The sequence below is a fragment of the Salvelinus alpinus genome, chromosome 3 (genome assembly GCF_045679555.1).
Source record: "Salvelinus alpinus chromosome 3, SLU_Salpinus.1, whole genome shotgun sequence".
Lineage (NCBI taxonomy): Eukaryota > Metazoa > Chordata > Actinopteri > Salmoniformes > Salmonidae > Salvelinus > Salvelinus alpinus.
Genome location: NC_092088.1, coordinates 90,226,106 through 90,236,327, shown reverse-complemented (window position 1 = coordinate 90,236,327; position 10,222 = coordinate 90,226,106). Strand labels below are relative to the sequence as shown.

Below are 10,222 nucleotides of genomic sequence, written 5' to 3'. Positions count from 1 at the left end.
ATCCTCATCACCTAACAATCCTCATCACCTAACGATCCTCATCACCTAACGATCAGCAGCTAATGGGGATCCTTAATAAATACAAATACCTAAACGATCCTCATCACCTCACACTCCTCATCAACTAACGATCCGCAGGACATATAGATCCTCAGTCAGGACATAGTGATTCTCTATGTGGACAGAGCTTGAATTGGGCTGGAACAGACTGGTGCTTTTCTCCTGCTTGATTTCCGGCAGCTGAATATAAACAGTACTGGACCCTAAAATCCTGAGTACCAGCTCATATTTCAGTCCACTTCAAGCACTGTATGTAGATAGTTTGGGAGCTGGAGTCTTAGGGCCAAATATGTCTGATTGGATGTACAGCATAAGAGGCTGCTGAGGAGGATGCCTCATAATACCGGCTGGAACGGAGTGAATGGAATGGCATCAAACACCTGGAAACCATGGAAACCATGTGTTTGATGTATTTGATACCGTTCCACTAATTCCGCTCCAGCCCGTGGACGAGCCCCTCCCCCCCAATTAAGGTGCCACCAACCTCCTGTGATGTACAGTACCTCCTCTGTCAGGAACATCAATCAAAAGGTGAATGGGGATGGATTCTCATACTCTGTTTGTTTGATCTGCTTTCTGTGTCCGTTACCACAGGGTGCTATGGGAGTGAGAGGACCAACAGGACCTGGTGGATCAGTAGGGCCCAGAGTGAGTAGTACATCTGTGGATCAGTAGGGCCCAGAGTGAGTAGTACATCTGTGGATCAGTAGGGCCCAGAGTGAGTAGTACATCTGTGGATCAGCAGGGCCTAGAGTGAGTAGTACATCTGTGGATCAGCAGGGCCTAAAGTGAGTAGTACATCTGTGGATCAGCAGGGCCTAGAGTGAGTAGTACATCTGTGGATCAGCAGGGCCCAGAGTGAGTAGTACATCTGTGGATCAGTAGGGCCCAGAGTGAGTAGTACATCTGTGGATCAGCAGGCCCCAGAGTGAGTAGTACATCTGTGGATCAGCAGGGCCCAGAGTGAGTAGTACATCTGTGGATTAGCAGGGCCTAGAGTGAGTAGTACATCTGTGGATCAGCAGGGCCCAGAGTGAGTAGTACATCTGTGGATCAGCAGGGCCCAGAGTGAGTAGTACATCTGTGGATCAGCAGGGCCCAGAGTGAGTAGTACATCTGTGGATCAGCAGGGCCCAGAGTGAGTAGTACATCTGTGGATCAGCAGGGCCCAGAGTGAGTAGTACATCTGTGGATCAGCAGGGCCTAAAGTGAGTAGTACATCTGTGGATCACTGTCACCGTGTTACGTGTGTTACTGTCACGGTGTTACGTGTTACGTCCCTAGTTGGTGATATGTTGACAAGCACATCCAGAGAATATCGTGAGCTGTTAGTGTGTCACGTTGAACAGTCATCTACTCTTCCTAATCAACTGATTAACAATTCTCAAAATTATGTGTTTTTCAGGGTGCAGCAGGGATGCAGGATTTGAGTGCCGAGCTGGTAAGACTTTGTTCATTCAAGTTCACACAACTCAGTGCCTGGCATTACACGTATGAGTGATTATCTGACCCTGTTGATTTATCCTGCTGCTGTTTAGTGCCCTGGTGCCTGTCCACCTGGAACACCTGGTCATCCCGGTCTCCCTGGCATGAAGGTGAGTCAAGGGTCAGGGGTCAGGGGCCAAGGACAATGCATGCCCCCACTAGTGTTATCATATATATATATATTACCTTTATTTAACTAGGCAAGTCAGTTAAAAACAAATTCTTATTTTCAATGACGGTCTAGGAACAGTGGGTTAACTGGTCTAGGAACAGTGGGTTAACTGGTCTAGGAACAGTGGGTTTGGTCTAGGAACAGTGGGTTAACTGGTCTAGGAACAGTGGGTTAACTGGTCTAGGAACAGTGGGTTAACTGGTCTAGGAACAGTGGGTTAACTTATGTAATGGATAAACGTTCTCAGTGGTATGCTAGGAAGGGCATTGGAACATAGCCAGTGTTGTATTGATAGCTTGGTCTCATAAGTTATCATATATTGTGCTAATGGTAACCATAGCTGCTTCAACCTACGGCCTCACAGAAGTCATTGGTTTAAATCTATTGTCTTGACAGTTAGTATAATGATAGTCTAACAGTGATATGTGATAGAGATTGGGGAGGGTGTTTAAGCTTCATGTTCCTCTGTTTTCTAGGGTCACAAAGGAGTCAAAGGGGAAGGAGGAGAGCCTGGGAAACAAGGGCACAAGGTAAGGGCTTACATTTGATACACATTCAGAGAACTGAACAAAAACCTACACTACATTAAAATGACTTTGTCCAGAACTAGGTTTAGTCTGTTTCTGGAAAACCAGACCAGATGTTTCCATGACATAGAATAAGCTTGGAGCTTTGTAGCTCCTATGGTCTCATTGCTTCATGTGATGCTTCATGAGATCAGCTTTAAATCTTGACTGACCAAGATATTCAGATTAGACATTAGAAGAAATACTCTCACTGCTACTTCTTAGCTGTCAGTATGCATCCAGTCAGGGCCTGTGATCCATCCAGTCAGGGCCTGATATCCATGCGGTCAGGGCCTGAGATCCATGCAGTCAGGGCCTGAGATCCATGCAGTCAGGGCCTGATATCCATGCAGTCAGGGCCTGAGATCCATGCGGTCAGGGCCTTATATCCATGCGGTCAGGGCCTGAGATCCATGCAGTCAGGGCCTTATATCCATGCGGTCAGGGCCTGAGATCCATGCAGTCAGGGCCTGAGATCCATGCAGTCAGGGCCTGATATCCATGCAGTCAGGGCCTGAGATCCATGCGGTCAGGGCCTGAGATTCATGCAGTCAGGGCCTGAGATCCATGTAGTCAGGGCCTGAGATCCATGCAGTCAGGGCCTGATATCCATGCGGTCAGGGCCTGAGATCCATGCAGTCAGGGCCTGAGATCCATGCAGTCAGGGCCTGATATCCATGCAGTCAGGGCCTGATATCCATCCAGTCAGGGCCTGATATCCATGCGGTCAGGGCCTGAGATCCATGCGGTCAGGGCCTGATATCCATGCAGTCAGGGCCTGAGATCCATGCAGTCAGGGCCTGATATCCATGCAGTCAGGGCCTGATATCCATGCGGTCAGGGCCTGAGATCCATGCGGTCAGGGCCTGAGATCCATGCGGTCAGGGCCTGAGATCCATGCGGTCAGGGCCTGAGATCCATGCGGTCAGGGCCTGATATCCATGCGGTCAGGGCCTGAGATCCATGCGGTAAGGGCCTGAGATCCATGCGGTAAGGGCCTGAGATCCATGCGGTAAGCGCCTGAGATCCATGCGGTAAGCGCCTGAGATCCATGCGGTCAGGGCCTGAGATCCATGCTGACAGGGCCTGATATCCATGCTGACAGGACCTGAGATCCATGCGGTCAGGGCCTGAGATCCATGCTGACAGAGCCTGATATCCATGCGGTCAGGGCCTGAGATCCATGCGGTAAGGGCCTGAGATCCATGCTGACAGGGTCTGATATCCATGCGGTAAGGGCCTGAGATCCATGCGGTCAGGGCCTGAGATCCAAGCGGTCAGGGCCTGATATCCATGCGGTCAGGGCCTGAGATCCATGCGGTCAGGGCCTGAGATCCATGCGGTAAGGGCCTGAGATCCATGCGGCCAGGATCTCTACCTGTTATAGGATCTCTGCCTGCTATAGGATCTCTACCTGCTATAGGACCTCTGCCTGCTATAGGATCTCTGCCTGCTATAGGATCTCTGCCTGCTATAGGATCTCTACCTGCTATAGGATCTCTGCCTGCTATAGGATCTCTGCCTGCTATAGGATCTCTACCTGCTATAGGATCTCTGCCTGCTATAGGATCTCTACCTGCTATAGTATCTCTGCCTGCTATAGTATCTCTGCCTGCTATAGGATCTCTGACTGCTATAGGATCTCTGCCTGCTATAGGCTACCTGCTATAGGATCTCTGCCTGCTATAGGATCTCTGCCTGCTATAGGATCTCTGCCTGCTACAGGATCTCTACCTGCTTTAGGATCTCTGCCTGCAATAGGATCTCTACCTGCTTTAGGATCTCTGCCTGCTATGGGATCTCTACCTGCTATAGGATCTCTGCACAACATAAACCTCACTCTTTAATTTTTTTTTGCCTCATTGCATTTAGAAAGGCTGTGAGTGATATGCTGACTGAAAGTAATCTATTTCCATGTCTGCGTCCCCAATGACACCTCATTCCCTACAGAGTGCTCTACTTATGAGCCCTATGTTGCCTTTCTAGGGAGTTTTTCCTAGCCACCGTGCTTCTACACCTGCGTTGCTTGCTGTTTGGGGTTTTAGGCTTTCTGTACAGCACTTCGAGATATTAGCTGATGTACGAAGGGCTATATAAAATAAACTTGATTTGATTTGATTTGGTTAAAAAAATAGAGCACTTTATAGGGATTAGGGTGCGATTTGGGACGCAGACCATGTTAGTGATGCAGGGGTTATGGTTGATATGGAATGCCATGCTAACACATCCACTCTCAGCCCTGTAATGGTTCCATACATCCATATATAAGGAAATAAGTTCAGTTCTATACCCAAGTCACTTCATCACCTAGTGGCCTGTAACTCCATTCACTGTCTGTCTGTCTGGATTCAAGACTGTAAATGACTTTCTCCATGTATAGAACTCAGCCTTGCTTAGTGGCTCTATTGAAGGGTGTCTGGTGTAGAACATGCATGCTTTTCACTCACAAGTCAAAGCGTGTTGTCTCTGACAGATGACAGTACTCACACCTTTGGCAATGTGATCAGCGGTAGAGTCTATTTCATTGAAAAGTGTGTCATGTATCTGAGTCAACGAGGCTGTAGGAACATTGATTTAAAGTCCATGGGAGTTGTTTAGCAGCCATTAATGTTGTTTTGAAACAGCTTACATTTGAAATCCATATTTCTATCCTCCTATAAATGTACCTACTTATGTTTCAATGTCTCTGTACGCAGTTGTTCATCTTACTGACGTCTGCATGTTACCTCTCTCTCTCTAGGGTGAAGAGGGGGACCAGGGAACCACAGGGGACCTCGGATCCCAGGGCCCAACGGTTTGATACTCTCATTAACCTACCTTTAACAGATAATATAACAGACTGTCTGTAGAGATAATATAACAGACTGTCTTTTATTTATTTTTTTTATTTCACCTTTATTTAACCAGGTAGGCTAGTTGAGAACAAGTTCTCATTTGCAACTGCGACCTGGCCAAGATAAAGCATAGCAGTGTGAACAGACAACACAGAGTTACACATGGAGTAAACAATAAACAAGTCAATAACATGGTAGAAAAAAAAAGAGAATCTATATACAATGTGTGCAAAAGGCATGAGGTAGGCAATAAATCGAATAATTACAATTTAGCAGATTAACACTGGAGTGATAAATCATCAGATGATCATGTGCAAGAAGAGATACTGGTGTGCAAAAGAGCAGAAAAGTAAATAAATAAAAGCAGTATGGGGGGTGAGGTAGGTAAATTGGGTGGGTAGTTTACAGATGGACTATGTACAGCTGCAGCGATCGGTTAGCTGCTCGGATAGCAGATTTTTAAAGTTGTTGAGGGAGATAAAAGTCTCCAACTTCAGAGATTTTTGCAATTCGTTCCAGTCGCAGGCAGCAGAGAACTGGAAGGAAAGGCGTCCAAATGAGGTTTTGGCTTTAGGGATGATCAGTGAGATACACCTGCTGGAGCGCGTGCTGCGGGTGGGTGTAGCCATCGTGACCAGTGAACTGAGATAAGGCGGCACTTTACCTAGCATAGCCTTGTAGATGACCTGGAGCCAGTGGGTCTGACGACGAACATGTAGTGAGGGCCAGCCGACTAGGGCATACAGGTCGCAGTGGTGGGTCGTATAAGGTGCTTTAGTAACAAAACGAATGGCACTGTGATAAACTGAATCCAGTTTGCTGAGTAGAGTATTGGAAGCTATTTTGTAGATGACATCGCCGAAGTCGAGGATCGGTAGGATAGTCAGTTTTACTAGGGTAAGTTTGGCGGCGTGAGTGAAGGAGGCTTTGTTGCGGAATAGAAAGCCGATTCTTGATTTGATTTTGGATTGGAGATGTTTGATATGAGTCTGGAAGGAGAGTTTGCAGTCTAGCCAGACACCTAGGTACTTATAGATGTCCACATATTCTAGGTCGGAACCGTCCAGGGTGGTGATGCTAGTCGGGCGTGCGGGTGCAGGCAGCGAACGGTTGAAAAGCATGCATTTGGTTTTACTAGCGTTTAAGAGCAGTTGGAGGCCACGGAAGGAGTGTTGTATGGCATTGAAGCTCGTTTGGAGGTTAGATAGCACAGTGTCCAAGGAAGGGCCGGAAGTATATAGAATGGTGTCGTCTGCGTAGAGGTGGATCAGGGAATCGCCCGCAGCAAGAGCAACATCATTGATGTATACAGAGAAAAGAGTCGGCCCGAGAATTGAACCCTGTGGTACCCCCATAGAGACTGCCAGAGGACCGGACAACATGCCCTCCGATTTGACACACTGAACTCTGTCTGCAAAGTAGTTGGTGAACAAGGCAAGGCAGTCATTAGAAAAACCGAGGCTACTGAGTCTGCCGATAAGAATATGGTGATTGACAGAGTCGAAAGCCTTGGCCAGGTCGATGAAGACGGCTGCACAGTAATGTCTTTTATCGATGGCGGTTATGATATCGTTTAGTACCTTGAGCGTGGCTGAGGTGCACCCGTGACCGGCTCGGAAACCGGATTGCACAGCGGAGAAGGTACGGTGGGATTCGAGATGGTCAGTGATCTGTTTGTTGACTTGGCTTTCGAAGACCTTAGATAGGCAGGGCAGGATGGATATAGGTCTGTAACAGTTTGGGTCCAGGGTGTCTCCCCCTTTGAAGAGGGGGATGACCGCGGCAGCTTTCCAATCCTTGGGGATCTCAGATGATACGAAGGAGAGGTTGAACAGGCTGGTAATAGGGGGTGCGACAATGGCGGCGGACAGTTTCAGAAATAGGGGGTCCAGATTGTCAAGCCCAGCTGATTTGTATGGGTCCAGGTTTTCCAGCTCTTTCAGAACATCTGCTATCTGGATTTGGGTAAAGGAGAAGCTGGGGAGGCTTGGGCGAGTAGCAGCGGGGGGGGGGCGGGGCTGTTGGCCAAGGTTGGAGTCGCCAGGAGGAAGGCATGGCCAGCCATTGAGAAATGCTTGTTGAAGTCTTCGATTATCACGGATTTATCGGTGGTGACCGTGTTACCTAGCCTCAGTGCAGTGGGCAGCTGGGAGGAGGTGCTCTTGTTCTCCATGGACTTTACAGTATCCCAGAACTTTTTGGAGTTAGAGCTACAGGATGCAAATTTCTGCTTGAAAAAGCTGGCCTTTGCTTTCCTGACTGACTGCGTGTATTGGTTCCTGACTTCCCTGAACAGTTGCATATCGCGGGGGGCTCTTCGATGCTATTGCAGTTCGCCACAGGATGTTTTTGTGCTGGTCGAGGGCAGTCAGGTCTGGAGTGAACCAAGGGCTATATCTGTTCTTGGTTCTGCATTTTTTGAACGGAGCATGCTTGTCTAATATGGTGAGGAAGTAACTTTTAAAGAATGACCAGGCATCCTCAACTGACGGGATGAGGTCAATATCCTTCCAGGGTACCCGGGCCAGGTCGATTAGAAAGGCCTGCTCGCAGAAGTGTTTTAGGGAGCGTTTGACAGTGATGAGGGGTGGTCGTTTGACCGCGGACCCGTGGCGGATACAGGCAATGAGGCAGTGATCGCTGAGATCTTGATTGAAGACAGCAGAGGTGTATTTGGAGGGCAGGTTGGTCAGGATAATGTCTATTAGGGTGCCCATGTTTACGGATTTAGGGTTGTACCTGGTGGGTTCCTTGATGATTTGTGTGAGATTGAGGGCATCAAGCTTGGATTGTAGGACTGCCGGGGTGTTAAGCATATCCCAGTTTAGGTCACCTAACAGAACAAACTCTGAAGCTAGATGGGGAGCGATCAATTCACAGATGGTGTCCAGGGCACAGCTGGGAGCTGAGGGATGTCGGTAGCAGGCGGCAACAGTGAGAGACTTATTTCTGGAGAGATTAATTTTTAAAATTAGAAGTTCAAACTGTTTGGGCATAGACCTGGAAAGTATGACAGAACTTTGCAGGCTATCTCTGCAGTAGATTGCAACTCCTCCCCCTTTGGCAGTTCTATCTTGACGGAAAGTGTTATAGTTGGGTATGGAAATCCCAGAATTTTTGGTGGCCTTCCTAAGCCAGGATTCGGACACGGCAAGGACATCAGGGTTGGCAGAGTGTGCTAAAGCGGTGAGTAAGGCAAACTTAGGGAGGAGGCTTCTGATGTTGACATGCATGAGGCCAAGGCTTTTTCGATCACAGAAGTCAACAAATGAGGGTGACTGGGGACATGCAGGGCCTGGGTTTACCTCCACATCACCCGAGGAACAGAGGAGTAGTAGGATGAGGGTGCGGCTAAAGGCTATCAAAACTGGTCGCCTAGAGCGTTGGGGACAAAGAATAAAAGGAGCAGATTTATGGGCGTGGTAGAATAGATTCTGGGCATAATGTGCAGACAGGGGTATGGTGGGGCGCGGGTACAGCGGAGGCCAGCAGGCACTGGGTGATGATAAGAGAGGTTGTATCTCTGGACATGCTGGTCTCAATGGGTGAGGTCACCGCATGTGTGGGGGGTGGGACAAAGGAGGTATCAGAGGTACGGAGAGTGGAACTACAGGGTCCATTGCAAACCAAAACAATGATAATGATAACTAGCCTGAACAACAGTATGCAAGGCATATTGATATTTGAGAGAGACATACAATAAGGCATAAAGTGATTGCAGGTCTTGAATTGGAGAGCTAGCTAAAACAACAGGTAAGATAACATCAGCAATAACAGGGTGCTAGTCTAACACAGCAACAACAGGTAAAAATGGCGACGACTAGGCAGAGAGGGTCGGATTAACTACACACAGATCCTGAGTTAAAGCACAGAGCCGACAGATAAAACACAAATAAACAGAATGGAGTACCGTGAATTAATGGACAGTCAAGCAGGCATCAGCTATGTAGCCGAGTGATCATAGTGTCCAGGGGGCAGCCGTAGATGGAGCAGGGAGGCCTCCACTAAGCTAGCACGCGGCGTTTAAAGTTAGTAGCCCGGGGGGTGGTCTGCTCAGACGGAGGGGGTCTGCTCAGACGTGGTCGTGTCGACAGAGAATCCAAGCCGGATGGCGGTGGCGAAAGAGAGGTTGTGAATTGTAGAATTGTGTTTGCTAACTGGTGCTAGCTTCGTGGCAGTGGCGCTAGCTGCGCTAGCTGCAAGCTAGCTGTGAGGATCAGAAGTAGTGGCTCAGGGATTACGGCAGGAATCCGGCGTTGTTGTCGAGAGACAGTCCGATGCTGGTAAATTGGTGAGTAATATCCAGGCTAATAACAGGGCTGGTGTCTGTGCAGAAGGTAAAAGCTACTAGCAGCGGCAAAAAAATGGCTAAATTAGCTTGTAGCTGATTTAGACCAGTTGTGATGGATTGGCAGGGCTCTGTGTCGGCAAAAAAAGGTCCAGTCCAATTGGCAAAAGAGGTATTGTAGCCCAAGAATTTGCTGGTAGACCTCTTCGGCTAGCCGGCAGATGGGCCTAGCTCGAGGCTAGCTCAAGGCTAACTGGTGCTTGCTTCGGGACAGAGGTGTTAGCCAGTAGTAGCCACTCGGTTGCAGCTAGCTAGCTGTGATGATACGGTGTAATTGTCCAGAGCTTGCGTCAGGAATCCGGTGATGTGGTAGAGAAAAAGCAGTCCTATATGCTCTGGGTTGATATCGCGCTTGCAGACTGGCAGGTATTGGCCCGGGCTGAAGCTGGCTGTGTCCGAGTTAAGGGTGAAGACCGCAGCAGTGGCTAACTGACTACTAGCTAGTAGCTAGTTATCTGGCTAGCTTCTGATTGGGGTTACGGTTCTAAAGTATAAAAAATAGCAGGTCCGTACCACATTGGGTGAGGCGGAATGTAGGAATGTATATTCAGTTCCTAGATGGAAAGTGAAATTAAAATATATACGAAATGTATACGAAAAATACGAGGACTATTTACACGGGACAAGACAAGACAAATACACGTCCGACTGCTACGCCATCTTGGATTCCAAGATAGATAGAAATACTATAACAGACTGTCTGTAGAGATAACAGACTGTCTATAGAGATAATATAACAGAATGTCTGTAGTGATAA

General features: G+C 48.2%; 2 protein-coding genes across 2 annotated transcripts in view; both read left to right on the top strand.

Moving 5' to 3' along the window:
- LOC139571508 (5-hydroxytryptamine receptor 1D) overlaps window positions 1-10,222 on the top strand; it is a 22,525-nt gene that overhangs the window by 3,874 nt on the left and 8,429 nt on the right. The gene's annotated exons all lie outside the window — the stretch shown is intronic.
- On the top strand, window positions 636-5,083 carry LOC139569662 (collagen alpha-1(IX) chain-like). The gene is made up of 5 exons (XM_071391071.1): window positions 636-708; window positions 1,466-1,501; window positions 1,599-1,655; window positions 2,194-2,247; window positions 5,024-5,083. The coding sequence occupies exons 1-5, from the start codon at window positions 661-663 to the stop codon at window positions 5,081-5,083; spliced, it is 255 nt and encodes an 84-aa protein (XP_071247172.1). The 5' UTR covers window positions 636-660.

Excerpts from the sequence above, each read along its gene's own strand:
- LOC139569662 (XM_071391071.1), top strand. The coding sequence starts at position 661 with ATGGGAGTGAGAGGACCAACAGGACCTGGTGGATCAGTAGGGCCCAGA. Across the intron at positions 1,502-1,598 it reads AGGATTTGAGTGCCGAGCTG|TGCCCTGGTGCCTGTCCACC; the intron begins GTAAGACTTTGT and ends GCTGCTGTTTAG. Across the intron at positions 1,656-2,193 it reads CCGGTCTCCCTGGCATGAAG|GGTCACAAAGGAGTCAAAGG; the intron begins GTGAGTCAAGGG and ends TCTGTTTTCTAG.